Here is a 19,351-nt window from a genome sequence, read left to right as displayed (position 1 = left end):
GTGAAAGGTCAAACAAAAGCCAAAAAAAACAAAAGATAACATTTGAGCTAGACTTTATAAACCCCCAGAAAACAAAGCATTTTAAAGAAGAACTAGTTTAAAAAAAAAGAAAGAAAGAATAAAAAAGAACAGAGATGTTCACAGAGAATAGCATACAAATATATTCTTCTTTTGCTTTCAAGACTGTTGAAATGAGATGGGAGATTGAGAGCCATTAAAGACCACTTTGAAAAACACTGTATAAGCTACACTTCTATTTCTCAGGCCTTAATTTTAATAAATGTAAATATATTCCTGATGTACCATTCTCTCCAAAGAAAAGGACATTACTTTAGTTTCAAGACTAAAATGAAAAAAAAAAAAAAAAATGGTGTACTGAGGCACTTTTTAGGAGAAGAAAGATCACAAACTATTAAAATAACCACTTAATAAAATACATGCTCTTATAATTAAAGAACATAGAGAAATCTGTCTCTATCATAATCATAATAGGTAATCAAATTCATTTCAGTAAGAAATCACTCATATTTTGTGTTAGTGCAACTAATTTTTTTAATGAGATAACATGGATTTAAGATGGGCATAATTTATACAAAGCCTAAATTAATTCCTCTTAACAAGTACTCAGCATACTTAGTAACATTTTTTTTCTTAAAGTCATCTAAAGAATGATGACTACAACCATATGAGGAGCACGTTCTCTTTGGTTTTTACTTAGGACCTACTGCTACTACTGCTACCCTGTACTATACTATACTGTATACTATACTATACTGTACTATAACACATGATCATGTGATTTTGGATTACTTATTTCTTGAGTCAAAACTGCCTCAATCAACAGGATTAGCATGCTGACACAAAGCAATATGTAAATATTGTAAATATGTAAATACAATTAGCACAAAGTAAGCTCCAGATATGTAAATACAATTAGCACAAAGTAAGCTCCAGATAGGTAAGTATATGGATAACTAGATGTACCTCTTCATTTAATTCCACAATGACAAAATTTATGATTTTACAGCCAAATACTTAAGTAAGCTAAAACTCTTCAATGTAGTCTAAAATTAATATTTAATCTTAGATACTTATAAAAACTGTTTAGCAATTCTTCCCCAGGAATCTTACTCTTGAATAAGCAGCTGAAATCCTTAATACTAATCCTTAATGAAATTTTTTAAATACTTCAAAAAATAGTCTGTTCTTTTAAAAAATAGCCACAAGAGGTCAGTCTTTCCTAAGAAATAAATTTAAAATCCTGCAGTACCATGAAGACAAGCATTTGCAGTATACTATTACCCATTACAAGTCAAATTTGAAGGCAACCTGCATCAAATTCAGTCAAGTCATCAAATTTTTCAGGATTCAACCAAAAATTCCAGAATATCATACTGATCACACACCCACAATTTAGAAAGATCGCCAAGAAGCACTTGATTCTCAAAACAGGGTATAGACACAACTCTAGTTGTGAAGAAACAAACATCCTAAGAAGTTGATTGTTCATCTGAAAATTCTAAAAATAAAATACATGAGATCTGGGTGTGCAAACTGTAACAAAACAAATGAGTATAGAATTTCTTTTAATCTTATTAAATATATGAATCAATGTTTCAAAAGCCATCACACCACACATGCTTACCTTGCCAACTATCATTGCAGACGCACAGTTTTTCTCCTGTTAGGTCGCAGTAACCATGATCGGGACTGCCGCAATTGGCTTTACAATAAGGAATATCACAAGCTTCACCCTTCCAGTATTTATCACATTCACAGTACACTTGACTTGGAACAGAAATACTAGTTGTACACTTCCCATGACCAGAGCAATTGTTAGGACAAGAATTAATTCTGTAAAATATAATACATATAGATTCAAATTCAAAGTAATTAAAAAAGAATTTTGATTGACATTTCATAAACCTTATTTATCACTTTTATGTTGTGTTTGATATGTTCTGTTTAACCCAATTCCACAATGTGACTTCAATTCTTTACTCTGGACCCTTTTATACCTAATGCAATTCAGTTAATATTTATTTGCAATTGACTTTAATTCATTCAATGAGTTTACTTTGCTACCAAGGCTCCAAACTTCCAAGAACTACACACTCAACATTTGCAGGATCTATACCGTTCCAAACACAATGTTTTGTAAAGAATTAAGTACTCAAACGTTCTGAATATACATTTTATAGAAAATAATTAAATTCAAGAACACCTGAGATTAAATGAAAAGCTAAGATTCTCTAGTCATATTCTACATTCCTGAAGAAAAGGAAAAAAAGAAGTGTATCAAGTTCTTCTGTGGGCATTCCCATGAAAGCACCTGGCTCCTCCACTTCATGGAAGTGAGACTTCCAGGCATGAAAATTTATATAAAGTATCAGACGCATAATAGAGTCTTAACAAAAATCACTTTCTTATTTTAGAGGAGACAGTGGTATATTCATTTACCTTATTTTAAGCCTTAATTTCCTCACTTGTAAAATGGGAAAAATACCCACTGGACAGAACAGTTGTAAAGAGAACCAAAGAACGTAGTGTACACAGAATGTCCAGCACAACCTCTGGAAAGCAGAAGGACCACACAAACTTGGTTCGCACGCCCATCTTCAAATACCTTCAAGCACAGACACAGATGAAGCCCTGTGACCCCACATGACTGCTGCTACAAGTCTCCCTAGCTTGTACTTGTTCATTTAATCCTTTACCAACAATCTTAAATTTCATAATTAATTGTCAACCCAACTTGCTACCGTAATGTCCTGAGACTTAGAATGCAAACTCAAACAGTACTTTGAGGTATATGATTAAGATTTTATGTCACATAGGAAAAGATCTTATAATTTTGAAATTTAACACACTAGCCTGCTCCTCATATAAAAGACATTTATAAAAACAATAAATCATTTAAAGTCAAGTTATAAGAATCATTATAATACAGAATTTAAAAAAAAATACTTACGAATAAAAAATGTTGAAACCAGTTAGATTATATGCAGCATCACTAAAAAAATGTAACAGTGCATAGCCAGATGTTGTAACAACTTCAGGCACAGTTTCATTTCCCCGGATTTCAGGAACAATCAAACCACTGTAAGAGAGCAAAACTGAATGCAATATATATTAATATGCATATGACTTCATCACATTAAAACTTACTCAAAAAATATTGTCAGCATCACTAAAAATCTGTAACAGAATAAGCAACTAGAAGGATAAGCCTAAAACAAGCTTCTCTCCCGTTTTTCACCCAATTAGCCCTCCGACTGCTGTCAATGGACCAAAGTTCATTCTCGTGTCACCACCCTCCTCTTCTTCCCTGACACCAGCTGGATCGCAGTGTCCATTTCCCCCTTTTTCCTCCTATCCATCCTGTTATAATACTACAGGTTGGTCTCTTAAGTCACGTGCAAACCTTCCCTTAAAGCCGGCAAAGAGCCTTGCTATCTCTCCCTCTGGTGGCAAATTCTGATGAAGCTGGAAGGAGAGTACTCCACCCCAGCGAAGGGACTACAGTGACATTTTGGTTAAACTTGTACACTTCCAGGACACTTATCCAGGTATTTTAGGTCATTAGAAAAAATGTTTGCATACTCATACAACTTATGTTAATATTCCAAAAGATATTTAAGTCCATATTCACACAAAAGAAAACTAACAAAGGGAGGGAGGCAGATATTAATGTGCAAGAGTTCTGAGTCAGTAACCAGTTAGAAATTGCTACTTTTTCCTTTTTCAATCTCCGTATGCATTAGGAAAAATTACATATCTTCATTTACTGATACCATCCTACCCGCTCTAAATCTGTGAAAACATGCAATATGAGAAAAGAAGCTGCTAACAACAAATTACATTACTTGAAATAGTCCATTCCTTTAGGCAATGTTAAATTTATGTATAGGCGTCACCAGGAACTGAACTCTCTCATTCAAATCATATTTGCCAGAACAAAATGAAATGCAATAATCAAATGATTTATTTTACAAACACATTCTCAAAGTAAACAAATTAAAAAGCAATCAAATCTTGATGCTTTTCTAATTATTACTGCATCTACTTACCTATGTTTGTGAAGGAACAAAAAATTTTAAAAAGGGACTGTCAAAAGAATTCTAATTCTATACTACCAATCTTAGTTACATATATTTTTCACGATAGTGAGATTACTTTGAAGTAAGTACATTGTTAAAAATAATATTCCCAGGTCTTTATAATAGATATAATTAATCTCTCTGAAACAAAGGACAGATATGTTTACTGGTTATTTATTTATGAGTGTGTGTTTCTTTAAAGATTTTTATTTATCTATTTGACAGAGAGAGAGAGATCACAAGCAGGCAGAGAGGCAGGCAGAGAGAGAGGGGGAAGCAGGCTCCCTGCTGAGCAGAGAGCCTGATGCGGGGCTCGATCCCAGGACCCTAAGATCACGACCTGGGCTGAAGGAAAAGGCTTAACCCACTGAGCCACCCAGGTGCCCCTATAAGTGTTTTTTTTTTAAAGAGTAATTTATTTTAAAAATAAATAAAAGAAATTTAATTGAAGTATTTATTTTTAAAAATAAACTTTAAAAGAGAGGGTCTCCACATCTTATATGACACAACAAGGAACTGGACCAAGTAACCCTCCCACTGAAGCCAACTAGAAAAATGACAAATTACATTAAAAAAAAAAAAATCAGTTTGAAGGTACTGGAGAACTAAGAAGATGGTGAGCCCAGGTACTGGGGCCACTTCTTATGGGCATTTGCTGATTTCAAAGTTGGCAGTGAGGTTTGAAGGGCTGAGAAACTGGGTTGTTTTACAGAGGTAGAAAAACAAAAAGTGGAACCCAAGGTCTTTGCTTTGCCCTGGGACCCCAAGGACTTTAAGTAAAAGTGAACTAGTAAAAGATCCACTCCAGGAGACTGCATTACAGCTTGGGTGTGAATCACCTCAGTATCTAAATTCAGTTGATTGGATTGCTAGTGTCCCCAGGCACTCTCTATAGGAATATATTATCTTTCTAGGCTTCAAATTATTTCTACATGTGATTTTAGAAGCATGATGTCCAGCACGCAGTTGTCTAGCACACAATCAAAAAATAATAACACTTCTCTATTACAATCCATTCACATTCTAAAGTCTTGCCTATAGAATAAAGCCCCATTTCCTTAATGTGGTAAAGAAGAAAGCAGTATTACAGTGATAAGGGAGTATAAAACCTGAGTTATTATTCTGACTATATTACTTACTAGCTAGGCAACTTTGAACCACTCTGAATCATTTTGTGCCTCAATTCTTCATTTATGAATGGAGAATTTATAAACTCCATGGCAATAATAATTCCTAACTAAAGGGTTACTGTGAAGATTAAATGAGTTATTATATATAAGGAACTCTTGTATACTGCCTGGCACTAATAACCATTCAGTAGATGTAATGATTACTGTTTATTGGGTAATCTGGCTCCTACCAATCCCTTCACATAGCCTATGATCAAATTACTCATAACTACTTATATTAGCCCAAAACATAAAGCTCTTTAATGCATCTGTGTCTTTGTACATATGTTTTTCTCTATCGAGAATGTCCCATCTGGCCCCCATACTTTGTCTATTCTACTTCTGCCCATGATGAAATTCACCATGAAGAATTAGTTAATTCTAAAATCATATAGCACTCTTTTCATAACCTAATTACAATACTTATGTGCTGGGTAAAAAAAACAACAACTGTGTGCATGCTGCCACCAGTACCAAACTGCTGTGTACTGAAAAGCCTCCAAATCCTTGGAATTTCCCAAGTGATAGGATTGTCTCCATTATTCATGGGAACTCTGATTGTTCATGCTAATGAGGGGACTCAGGATGGGAGCTGGCCACACCAGAAAGACCAACATGCAATTAAAGGGTTGAGGCTTTGAGCCACAAGAAATCAATCCAAATTCCAGAGAGAGCGGGAGGACTAGAGACAGTTCGACCTTGTGGCCAATGATTTAATCAATCATGCCTATATAACGGAAACCCAACAAAAACTCTGGACACCTATAGCTCAGGTAAGCTTCCTGGATGATGAGACACATTGGCATGCTGGGAACGTAACATATCCCAAGGACACAGAAGTTGTCTGTGATCCTCCCAGACCTCAATCTATGTGTCTCTTCATTTGGCTGGTCCTGATTTTTAACCTTTATCATGAAACTATAATCATAAGTATAGTGTTTCCTGAGTTCTATGAGTCATTCTAGTGAATTACTGAACTTGAAGGGGGGGGTTGGGCACCCCTAAATCTGCAGCCATCTGGTCAGACATGTGGGTGGGTCTTGAGGACCTCTGGACCTGCAGCTGGAATCTGAACTATGGGCAGTCCTATGGAGGGTGGGGCACCCAACTATGAAGTCTGACCCAACTCTAGACAGCTGGTGTGTGAATTCACTGCAATGCCTGTACCTTATTCCTTACTATAGCTTCCAGGCTTATGACAGTCTCTGGAGCTGAGGAAGTTATCACGTATTTGTTGAGAAATGTATATTATGAAACTGGAACAATTTAAACACTTGGATTCTGAATTGTAGTATTTTAGGCTTTTAAGTCCAGAGACTGTCACATCCTAATCCTGGCTCCACCATCTATTAGAAGTAAAGCAATTTCTCTGAGCCTCAATTTTCTCAACAATAAAATGGGGATAACAGCACTTCTACTACAAGATCCCTGTGAGAATTAGATGACATTTAAACTGCCCAGTACACTGATTAGCATCAAGGGGATACTCAATAAACATCTTTCCATCTCCTTCAAGACAGCTAATAGGAACATTTGCTAATGAAAAGTCACTGGTTCCATCTTCACAGTCATATACTAAAACCCATCCTTACCTTAAAAAAGTTTCCTTTAGTATCAAGAAAGCATTGTTAAGAGTGTTAATGGATCACTGTTAATTAATGCAGTCATTACAACTATGAAGAAAACAAATGGAAAGGCCATAAAAACACAATAATGATATCTGAGTAAAATCTAAATTACTAAAAATTAATGTATGAACCCAGAATCTTACCTAATTATCACAAAAAACTATCTTGCAATATAATTATTCATATGACTATCCCATTTTCTATCACCCTTGGATAAAGAGCTATCTGTGGCAACCCCTTAAATAGTTTTCAAACAACTCAAAAATTAAATTCTAAAAGTATTTAGAACAATAGCAATATTACAGACTATGTTTAAGATCCTAAAGAGTCACTGTGAAATATTCCTTCAGAAATACAAGTCCTTGGGGTGCCTGGGTGGCTCAGTGGGTTAAAGCCTCTGCCTTCAGCTCGGGTCGTGATCCCAGAGTCCTGGGATCGAGCCCCGCATTGGGCTCTCTGCTCAGAGGGAGTCTGCTTCCCTCTCTCTCTCTGCCTGCCTCTCTGCCTACTTGTGATCTCTGTCAAATAAATAAATAAAATCTTTAAAAAAAAAAAAAATGGGGGAAAAAAAAAAAGAAAGACAAGTCCTTACATGTCTATCCAAAAAACAATAGTTCACATTCCTGGTAAACAGAATATTTACAACATAAATAGTAAAGAAAGAAATTTTTAAATATTTGACGGGAGGGGCGCCTGGGTGGCTCAGTGGGTTAAAGCCTCTGCCTTCAGCTCAGGTCATGATCCCAGGGTCCTGGGATCGAGCCCCACATCAGGCTCTCTGCTCAGCGGGGAGCCTGCTTCCTCCTCTCTCTCTGCCTGCTTCTCTGCCTACTTGTGATCTCTGTCTATCAAATAAATAAATAAAATCTTTAAAAAAAAAATTTGACAGGAACAATAAGCTTTTATCTTTATTCAAAATTTTAACAATGATAGAACATGTAAGCAATATTATAGAAATAAGAAATATAAGGAATAATTTAATCAGTAACTCTGGTAGACAATAAACTTAGTTAAATTGTACACCAAATCAACATTACATGATCCGAATATTTCCTATGTCTAATATATTTTCTCCTATTCATAAAACATTTTATAATAATTTGTATTACACAGAAAGGATTTTTTAAACTGATACTGAAAACACTTTAATTTTAAAATTAAGTCGGGGCACCTGGGTGGCCCAGTGGGTTAAAGCCTCTGCCTTCGGCTCAGGTTATCGTCCCAGGGTCCTGGGATCCAGACCCGCATCAGGCTCTCTGCTCAGCGGGGAGCCTGCTTCCGCCCCCCCCCCCCTCTCTGCCTGCCTCTCTGCCTACTTGTGATCTCTGTCAAATAAATAAAATATTTTTAAAAAAATAAAAAATAAAAATAAATAAAATTAAGTCTGACTACTAATAATAAGTATTGTGAAACAACCAAAACCCAATTCAAGATTGAAAGAAACACATTTGTTATTAAGTCATTACATAAAGTATACCTTAACCTTTTTTTACAGAATTGGAAATTTTATCATTTCACCAAAATAAAAAGACAACTATAAAAAACATACACATCTGCCTATTATTTCTTTGTTACATAGAGCTCAAAATAAGCTACCCAACAGGTATCTCTGAAAACATATTCATATCACTTTAAAAGAATAAATGATATGTGGAAAGAATAAAGGATATTTATCAAGAAATACACGCTTCTGAAAGAGTTACTAAATCAAAATTTAGTTGACAGTCACAGTATGCAAACTTGTATTATAACCATCTTAGAATTTAGCCATCAATATCTCTACTAAATTTATTTTAAAGCACAGAGCAGTATATATTTAAAATTAATAAATTACAGTTACTGTTCTAAAACGGACTGTAAGTTCACCAATTAAACACTATTACTCACCTAAGAACCGCTATTAAAGGTGCATATATTGAATCTCCATCATAAACATACATATGATCCCAGCTACATTCTGTTGCAAAATGATTGAATCTTAATCTTAACACTGCATTTGGACTGAAAAAAATATTAAAATACATTTAATTAATATGTAACATTCAAAGCAGAGTCTGAAAAATTTTAAGAGTACTGTATTAAAAAACTATTTATAGAAAATTTTGTATACATTCTTAAGTTACCAGTGTAAAAGAGTGATAGAGTCTTCTCTAAATTGTAAAAATGAGGAGCGCCTGGCGGGCTCAGTCAGAAAAGCATGAGACTCTTGATCTCAGGGTTGTGAGTTCGAGCCCCATGTGGGGTGTAGAGATTACTTAAATAAATAAAACTTTAAAAATAAGTGAATTGTAAAAATGACATACAACTTCAAAATCTATTAACAGATTGCATATATAATCACCATTTTCTAAAAATTTGGTCAGCAGTAAATATTCTAGGTCTTGATTAAAGGGGACATTACAGAGATTGTATACATTATTGAAGCCATGTTGAACTGTATAGTTAATATGCATTGTATTAAAAGTAAATTATATTTGAATAAAGTTTATTTTTAAAATTCAACATTCAAAAAGTAACAACTCTTATTTCTACACAACGCTTATTAACTAAAGGCTCTAATATGGTCTTGAAATTGTAATAAAAAGGTCTCAATGATATATTAATAAATAAACAAAATGAAAAAAAACGGGGGAGCACCTGTCTGGCTTAGTGGAGCATGGAGCTCAAGGTCATGAGTTCAAGCCCCACACTGGGCATAGAGATTACTTAAAAAAAACAATAAACAAACAAACAAAACACAAAAAATCAAAATGAGACCATAAGTGCTAAGGGAATTAGTAACTTTTAAGTTCTAAAAACTTTCTAAAATAACCCCTCCAAAGAAAAATATTTTCCAAATACACTCTGTAAAAATCAGAAAATGATTCAAAAATAACTTTTATCAATTCATTTATGATCTATTCACAGCATGTTTAAATAGATCAATTCAATCTCAAACCCTAATTACTGAAAAATTTTCCTAAAAAGATAATTAACTCTCTCCTACAAAATGTTCTTTTTTTAACACCCTTATAACTAAAATGCTGAATCGAATGAACCAATGGCATAATTTAGCATGAAATATTTTTATACTTTCTATGGCATCTTCAAATTCCATAACAAGATGTTTAAAGCAAGCCAGAAAGTGTCCACTTGATTTACTGCCACACTAACATAACTCAAAAATAAAATATATGTAACAAACTATTATCTCATTAATGGGGTACTATAACTTACATTAAATGTGATATCTAAAAGTTGCGAATCTCATTTTAAAATATCATGAATAATGGCTGAATGAACGGTAAGTAACTGAACAAGCTATATACCTATAAAATTATACTGTAATGCTTTAAAACTGAAATTATCATCTTCTTTATCATTTCAGAATAAAATAATTTAATCCAAATTATATACTTACTAGCCTTCAATTAGCCAAGTGCATTTAGTTTTATATTTATAGTTAATTGGACCATCTGTTAAATATCCAGAAGGTTCTGTTAACCTAGAAAACAAAATCATGAAAACAATTACCTTAAAGTAACTTTAAAACATACAGTAGCATAAGAAAATTAAAAAGACACTTAACCAAAGAAATGGAATGTAGCATTTTCCAATAGGGAGAGTTTACTTACAAATTAGGAAAGTTTTCATATTGCCATCTATCTCTCTACATCTCAAAAGAACTTATTTTGGATTTCTCTAAACTTTGACATATTTTGACTGTTTCACTTTGCACAGTGAAAAAACACACTGAAAGATCGAACATTGTACTGATGAGCTTAATGCTTCATGCAAAAATACATGTTGTTAAATTGCCTCTGTATAAAAATAAGATGGAGGCAAAAAAAGGAAGGTCAAATGAACTGTAGAAGATGCAGATCAATGAAACAGAGAAATAGTGTATGTACATACCATTCTGAACTTACAGTGTTAGCTATATTCGCTTTTGGTTTTGGTCTTGGCTTTTTTCAGTTCTCATGTTATTTATTCTCAAGTAATAAGTTTTTTATCTATTTATTTTGAGTAAACACGCAATGTTACATTAGTTTTAGGTGTCCAACTCAGTGATCTAACAGTATGTCCATTATGCTATGTTCACCCCAACTATAGTCACCATCTGTCCCATTATATCACTGTATTTGTTTTCCACAAACCAGGATTACTGAGGTAGCTGTCACTAGACTTTACTGAGTTTGGGGGCTGCCTGTTTTTATTATCATTTTCTCTTATCTACTTTATACCTAGTCCAAAAACTCAATCAATTCTAAAAATAGGATAAATCAAGGTTTTATAATTATCTTCCATTTAAAACACAAAAAAGACAATTAGAAAAATTCAGTTTTTAGAACTTAAAAACATTTAAAACAAAATCTCAGTTCTACTTCACTTTGTTCTTCTTAGCTCCAGCCCAATTGTTTTATCCACAGAAGACCATACTTTAAGTAATTAAGATACCTTCCTATTTAGCCTTTATATATAATATATGCAAGTACATATATATATATACATACACACACAGAAACAAACACACAAGGATGTCTTTATATATTCACTTATACATAAACACATATATTATACATAATATACACATATGCACATAAATCTCAGGGTCATTATTTAGTTTTAGATAAATTAAATTTTCCTTATAGACTAGTCTTAAGTACACTAGAAAAAAAATTTCATTTATCTAAATAATGGTTGACAGAAATGTCAGTCAATAAGAATGTTATTTGTAAATCTTTCATAATCCCTGCAGATGATTTTAAGCAATAAATGGGCTAATTCATGCATGGAAGTTTTTTAAGAAAAATTCCAATACTCTCAAATTAATGTAACAATAAATCGAGCATTTTCTATGTGTCAGGACCTACGTAAGCACGTATGTGTTACCTCACTTAAAAATCTCTAAACCAGGGGCACCTGAGTGGCTCAGTGGGTTAAGGCCTCTGCCTTCGGCTCAGGTCATCATCTCAGGGTTCTGGGATCGAGCCCCACGTCGGGCTCTCTGCTCAGTGGGGAGCCTGCTGCCCCCCACCTCTCTGCCTCCCTCTCTGCCTGCTTGTGGTCTCTGTCAAATAAATAAATAAAATCTTTTAAAAAAAAAAAATCTCTAAACCAGGGCACCTGGGTGGCTCAGTCAGTTAAGCCCCTGCCTTCAGCTCAAGTCGTGATCTCAGGGTCCTGGGATTGAGTCCCGCATCTGGCTCTCTGCTCAGCAGGGAGTCTGCTTCCTTCTCTCTCTCTCTGCCTGCCTCTCTGCCTACTTGTGATTTCTGTCTGTCAAATAAATAAATAAAATCTTAAAAAAAAAGGATAATTCAGACAAATCCTGCACTGAAAACAACTTTAAAAAGCTAAGGAAAATGTTTACAATCTTAAAAGCATCTTATAAGTAACAAAATGGTAAGATCTACCAACCCAAGACCCAGAAGTTGCAAATTCAAGAGGCAGGCATTCAGAGCTGCTTCTGCTCTGGAAAGACTTGCCTCTTTAGAAGACAGTATCAAAAAGTTGAGTGCTTTTGGCAGCCTAAGATAGGAAGGGAGATAACAGTTGAGGGCAATGGCCCATGAAAGGTAGGGGCTCAAACAATATGGCCCTGTGAACTGAGACACAATGACCAGTAATTAGGGTAAGGCTGTACCAGAAGTAAACCAGCCCCTATGTGGACTGAAGCCTAGCTATGAGTCAACTGGACAGCAGAAAACCTCAAGGCTTAGAACTGGCTTAACGAGTCATTGGAACTGCTAGTATGCCAAAGTTCCTAACAAGATACAAAAAATACTCTCTAAAGAAACGTAACATTATTCTAGACCTCAAATTATTTCTACCAATAATTTCTCAAGTAAAATGTCTAGCATGATTAAAGATACTAAGATACTATGACATATGAGGATGCAAGACAACAAAATAATAACAAAGGGACAACAGGAAGAGACCTGAAGATACTTCAATTACAGAGACTGTCAGACCTGTCCTATAAAATAAATATACTTTACTAAGCTCAAAAAGGCAAAAGACAAGACTTAAAATTTTGGCACTTAATTAAAAATTGTAAAAGGTAAAAGATATATTTGAAAAAATAATAATATATATACTAATACTGAAAACTACCAAGATCAAAATTGAAAATTTGAGGCACAGGTTTACACTTAAACACAGCACATTTAAACAGAGCTAAAACAGGATGAGGATAGACCCATAAAAAATATCTAACCAAAGCAGGGACTGAGAACTCAATCCATTGGGTTTTGGTCACTCCACCAGGTGAAATTCCAACAACCTGAAACTCTAGCTGAGAGCAGGAGAAATAAAAATAGGGAGTGGAAGAACAAAACCTCAGATAGCAATTACCATCTTATAACACATTACAGAAACAAAGATCATTACAGCTTTGCATAGTTTCTATTTTCTTGTTATGTGTATATCTTCTCTCCTCATTTCTACTTTACATACAAGTTGTTGTAAGTTAACTTTACAATTTAGACTTTAGATAATGGCATATTCAGTATGACTATGACTGAATACAAAGAGTAATTAATACAGCCAATCATAGATATAATGACTCTTCGAACTGCATACTCTCTCCTTTTGGACGAAGGGTGAGAACTTCACTAGGAAGATGTGTATCTTCTTAGATAGAAATGCAGTGCTGTTTGGTTGCAGGGGAATTCATATATGTTTAGGAAAAAAACATTAAAAAGCTGAATAATCAAAGGGTAGTGCCAATTATCCATTGCCTGTCACCTCAAAATCCAGTTTGCCTACTCTGTGAAAACAGATCTGGGCCCTGTAAATACTTTTTTGTCAGATGGCCTGATGTTAAAGCTGTCATGCTTTGTCAACAGAGTGCACCAGGGTTACCTAACAATCTCCTGCAGCTTGGCTTCTCCAGGACTAGGCTCCTATAGATTGTGACAGCCAGCAACCCAGCTACCAAAGGCTCCTCCCAGCACCTCCCCTCAGGAAATTCTGCAGCAGAGTGCCTTCAGCGGACTGCCCTCTGGCCACTGGAACCCCATTTCCTCTGCATGTGATGAGCTGAAAGTGCCTATAAACCAACATTCTCCCAGAATGAATGATTTCTAGCCAATGAATGATTTGGTAAGAGTGTACATACTCCCAAGCTTCCTTTTACCTCTTTGTTAGGATAACACTGCAGTGCATTTTCCCCCCAGTACTTCCTTATGGGATTAAGCTCTGGTCGCCCCTTGTGGTAGTGGACTTGATAATATACTTCTTACTGGCTACTTACTGGTGTACTACTCTGTCAGTGTCCCAGCATCTCCCAGGTATATCACATGTGCCCAGTGCCCAGTGTGAAAGCAGATACTTCTGCTTCAGGGTGATGGAGGGGAGGGTGGCCAAACTAACAGTTACCACCGAGAAGCATATCTTCAGGACAGGATTCTAGTGGATCACTCACTGGGCAGATGGTAGACAAAGTGGTAATAACTCCTGGCATGTTACAGCATCACGATGACTAAGACTCCTACTTGAGAGCTGACATGGCATTCCAGTAGAAGGTTACGCACAAACAACAGGCTAATGCAATAGCTCTAATATTTGAGAAGTACAGTTGCAAGGATAATTAGAAGGACTGTGGAATGAGTTGATTGCTATAAAAAGTCACAGATAAGCTGTAGGAAGAAAACTGCAGCAGAGTCCCTCTATGAGACACCTGCTCAATGAGCAGCTTTTCCCAATAACCTGTAAGACCAGTTCACCAACCACCAATTTTAGATACAGTGTAAAAGCCAGGGGACTCTAACATTCAAAAAATCTCTGTTCCTGAACCCAAGGAGGATCAAGCTGAAAAACAGGCCCAGGATCAGATTGTGAGAGGAGCAGAATTCTAGAAAAAGTTTAATTCACAGTTGTGACAAAACTTCAGTGCTAAAGATAGTGCCCCTAAGAGGAAGTAAAACCCTGATACCTAGGAGGGTGCCATCTGGGTAGATGCACTTGAGAACCTTGAACTCCTATATATTTTTTACACTTTGAGCCTGCAAAAGTCTTTCAGGAGCCAAAGTCGACAGTGAGAAAAATAAATTCCCACCCTCTTTATAGGACTACTTATTCGTAAGTCACACCAACAAGTAATACCAGAATTGAATTAAATCAATTTAATCAATAACAATTGGCTACAGTAATCATGCATCCAAAAACCATGAAATTAGTGGCAGCACCATACACACTGACTATGCAAAAAAGATAAATTTAAAATCCCCAAATATTTGCAATTTAAGCAATACACTTCTAAGTCACCAAGACAATTAGAAAATATTTTAATTGAATAATATTAAAACCACAACATATCAAAATTTATGAGATGAAGCTAAGCCAGTATTTAGAGAGAAATTTTTAGCTCTTGATGTATATATTAGAAAACTGAAAATCAATTATCCAAGATTACAGCTCAAGAAGCTAGAAAAAGAACAGTGAGTTAATTCAGAAGAAAATATATGGAAGGGAATAATAAAGAACAGAAATCTCTTGGGGAGCCTGGGTGGCTCAGTCAGTTGAGGGTCCAACTGCTGGTTTCAGCTCAGGTCATGATCTCAGGGTTGTGAGACTGAGGCCTGCATTGGGCTCTGTGCTCAGCGAGGAGTCTCCTTGGGATTCTATTTCCCTCTGCTCCTCCCCACACTGGCACATGCTCTCTCTCACAAATAAATAAATAAATCTTTAAAAAAAAAAAAAAAAAAAAAAAACAGAAAACTCTTAAATAAAAAAAAGTCATACAACAAAGGAAACCAACACAATTAAAAACTGGCATCATGAAGACTAACAATTTTGCTAGAAAAATTTTCTAGCAAAACTAATCAAGAAAAAAAAGGAAAAATCATTAATTACCATTATCAAAAAGGAAAAGAGAAACCTCACTACAGATACTACAGAAAGAATAAGACATTAAGAACTTTCTAACAATAAAATTGATATTTTATGGTGCAACCACTCTGGAAAACAGCATGGAGTTTCCTCAAAAAGTTGAAAATAGAGCTACCCTATGACCCCCAATTACACTACTAGGTATTTAGCCTAAAGATACAAACGTAGTGATCAGAAGGGGCACATGCACCCAAATGTTTATAGCAGCAATGTCCACAATAGCCAAACTATGGAAAGAACCTAGATGTCCATCAACAAATGAATGCATAAAGAAAATGTGGTATATATATATACAATGGAATACTATGCAGCCATCAAAAGAAATGAAATCTTGCCATTTGCGACGACATGGGTGGAACTAGAGGGTATTATGCTTAGAGAAATAAGTCAATTGGAGAAAGACAACTATCATATGATCTCCCGGATATGAAGAAGTGGAGATGCAACGTGGGGGGTTTGGGAGGTAGGAAAAGAATAAATGAAACAAGATGGGATCGTGAGGGAGACAAACCATCAGAGACTCTTAATCTCACAAAACAAACTGAGGGTTGCTGGGGGAAGGGGTGGTCGGGAGAGGGTAGTGGGGTTATGGACATTGGGGAGGGTATGTGCTATGGCTAGTGCTGTGAAGTGTGTTAACTTGGTGATTCACAGACCTGTACCCCTGGGGCTAAAAATACATATATGTATATATGCATATACATATATGTCTATGAAAAAATTTTTTTTTAATTTTTAAAATTTAAAAAAATAAAAAATTGATATTTTAGATGAAAGGAATGGTTCTTTAAATAGTACAACTCGATGAAACCAACAGAAGAAATGAAAATTATGAATAATCCATCATGCAAAAATCTTAAAATATAATCAAATTTAATCTAGCACTTATAAAAAGAATATATATAACAGTATTCTGACTGAGGTATGTATAAAGACTTGGAGGCTCGGGAAATAGCATTCCTCTGTTGGGGGACTACAACTCATTCAGTGAATCAATGGGGAATGTCTAATGATGAGACTAAAGGGAAATCCAGATGACAGTGGTTACAAGAATGGGAAAAGATAGATTCAATGTTTACTCGGAGTGGTTCAAGGAAGGAACCATAAATTTAATTGCATTAACCCTTTGAGAAATTTAAACTTACCTAAAATTTTTACATTTAATTAACAAAATCATTTGTTGATAAAACATGAAAATCATCCTATGCCTAGCATAAAACCCCTTCAGAGCAAAAAAAGCAGTTATACAGAAGGCATTCCTTAAAAACTCTGAAAGGCAAATACCAGCAACCCTGCTGCATGGGGCAAAAGGTCACAGTGGAAGCAAACAGTAGATACACCACACACCTGGGAGAAAAATCTGGGGAGAGATTCTTTGAAGAATTAGGGTACTGAAAAACTATCCAGTATGTAAGCCCATACAGGGAACATGGGGAGCCACATGCATTCCCAGAGAAGGCTACATGCTCACAAAAGACCTGAAAGTTAACCTCTGGTTAACTTTTAGACTGAAAGCAAAAAGGAAATTAAGGCTAAGGTAGAGTCATAAACAACCTAGCTATGCAACTGTAGGAGTGCCCTGAAAGAGTCAATCTGCAAAGACTAGAGAGTTATTCATTTTTCCTTGGCTCCAGGCATTCAAGGAAATCGATCTCAAAACACTAGCTGACCACAAGCTAAAAGAACAGAGACTTTAGAGACCATATGCAATAAAGAATACAGGCATTAAAAAAGTAGTTTAGAAAAATCATGAACTACAACCCACATATGCAAAAAAAAAAACAAACAAAAACAAAAAACCTAAAGAGGGAGACACTTCTAATCCTAGCCTTATCACATCACAAAAATTAACAAAAAATTACCAAGCAGGCAAAGAAACAAATTATGACCCATCTGCAGAGGTTGTCAGAAACTGTCCCAACAGAAACACTGACACTGAATTTGCCACTTCTAATGTTGTTTCTACAATGTATCCTAAGTTTCAAACAACTAATATATTTTTTATTGTGGCACTCCTGTTCATGAATTGAGAGCCATATTGACATGTTAATCTAGATCACAGCTCCACAATCTACTGGCCCATTGCCTGTTTGAGTAAATGAAGATTTGCTGGAATTTTACTACACACATTTGTTTACACATGTCTAAGATTGCTAACACGCTACAAGAGCAGAGTTGAGCAGTGGCTACAGAGACCATCAGGCCTGCAAAGTCTAAAATATCTATTAACTGGCATTTTATAGAAAAAGTTTGCCAATCCCTGTCCAGATGCATGTCACATGCCTATGTCTTCAAAGGTCTCATCTAGCTAAAACTGCCCAGTCTAGAGTCCATGATCAAATAAACACACTGGACTGTTAAGAAAACCAGCACAAACGTTAAACAAAACTAAAACTAAATCAATTATATTGTTCTCTATCCTTGGTATGAATACAAAATTTGATTAAAACATCATAAAAATGAGAGAAAAAATCAGTAGTTTAAATGGTACAAAGTCTCTGAGATAATAAATCCTATTTATCAAAAAATATAGTTTTGGTATGCCTTGGTGGCTCAGCCAGTTAAGCATCTGCCTTCGGTTCAGGTCATGATCCTAGGGTCCTGGGATCAAGTCCCACATCCGGCTCCCTGCTCAGCAGGCTCCCTGCTTTTCCCTCTGCCTGCTGCTCCCCCTGCTTGTACACACTCTCTCTCTCTGACAAGTAAATAAATAAAATCTTTTTTAAAAATATATGGTTTTAGTGCTGACAATAACTACTCAAGGAATAGCTGAATCCATTTAGGGAATCTTTATGCACAGTCACCTTTGCAATCCATCCTCATAAGGAAGTCTTTTTTAAAAAAGAGTATTTTTAATTAAAATATTGTTTAACAGTTTATACATTTAAACAAAGTAAAGAGTACCTAAAGATTATATTCATTGGTATTAACTATTATTTTTCCTTTCTGCACAGTCATTAATGTATTACACTGTTGAGCCTGAATTTCTTCTTTTTCCTTCACAGAGCACTGTGTATCCTCCACTTCTAAGTGTGCCTTCTCCATCCATCCAACTCCTAATAAAAATTTAAGTGACCTGGGGCACCTGGGTGGCTCAGTGGGTTAAGCGGCTGCCTTCGGCTCAGGTCATGATCTCAGGGACCTGGAATCGAGTCCCGCATCGGGCTCTCTGCTCAGCAGGGAGCCTGCTTCCCTCTCTCTCTCTCTGCCTGCCTCTCTGTCTACTTGTGATCTCTCTCTCTCTCTCTGTCAAATAAATAAATAAATAATATTAAAAAAAAATTTAAGTGACCTCACCTGCTAGAGCAGTAGTCTTCAAACCTTAATTACATGCTCCCTTGTCAGTATAAGTTTTTATTACATAGCTCAAATATATGTATATTTACCTGTAAATATACATGTACTATTTAAAATATTGTGCACTAGGGGCCCCTGGGTGGCTCAGTCAGTTAAGTGTCTGACTCTTGATTTCAGCTCAGTTCTTGATCTCAGGGTCATGAGTTCAAGCACCACACTGGCCTCCACGCTGAGTGGGAATGAAGCCTACTTAAAAAAATTAAATTAAATTAAATTAAATATT

The 19,351-nt window shown here is 35.5% G+C and overlaps 1 protein-coding gene across 7 annotated transcripts in view; it reads right to left on the bottom strand.

The window, feature by feature from the left end:
* Positions 1–19,351, bottom strand: part of ATRNL1 (attractin like 1) — an 817,982-nt gene that overhangs the window by 778,576 nt on the left and 20,055 nt on the right. For all 7 annotated transcript variants that reach the window (XM_047702609.1, XM_047702610.1, XM_047702611.1 and 4 more), the window contains exons 2-5: positions 10,298–10,381; positions 8,785–8,898; positions 2,972–3,100; positions 1,646–1,854 (exon numbers count right to left, since the gene is read on the bottom strand). In XM_047702609.1, coding sequence (XP_047558565.1) covers positions 1,646–1,854; positions 2,972–3,100; positions 8,785–8,898; positions 10,298–10,381 — 536 coding nt within the window. The remainder of the gene's footprint in view (positions 1–1,645; positions 1,855–2,971; positions 3,101–8,784; positions 8,899–10,297; positions 10,382–19,351) is intronic.

This window comes from Lutra lutra, chromosome 14 (genome assembly GCF_902655055.1).
Source record: "Lutra lutra chromosome 14, mLutLut1.2, whole genome shotgun sequence".
Taxonomy (NCBI): domain Eukaryota; kingdom Metazoa; phylum Chordata; class Mammalia; order Carnivora; family Mustelidae; genus Lutra; species Lutra lutra.
This window is presented reverse-complemented; position numbering and strand designations above follow the sequence as displayed.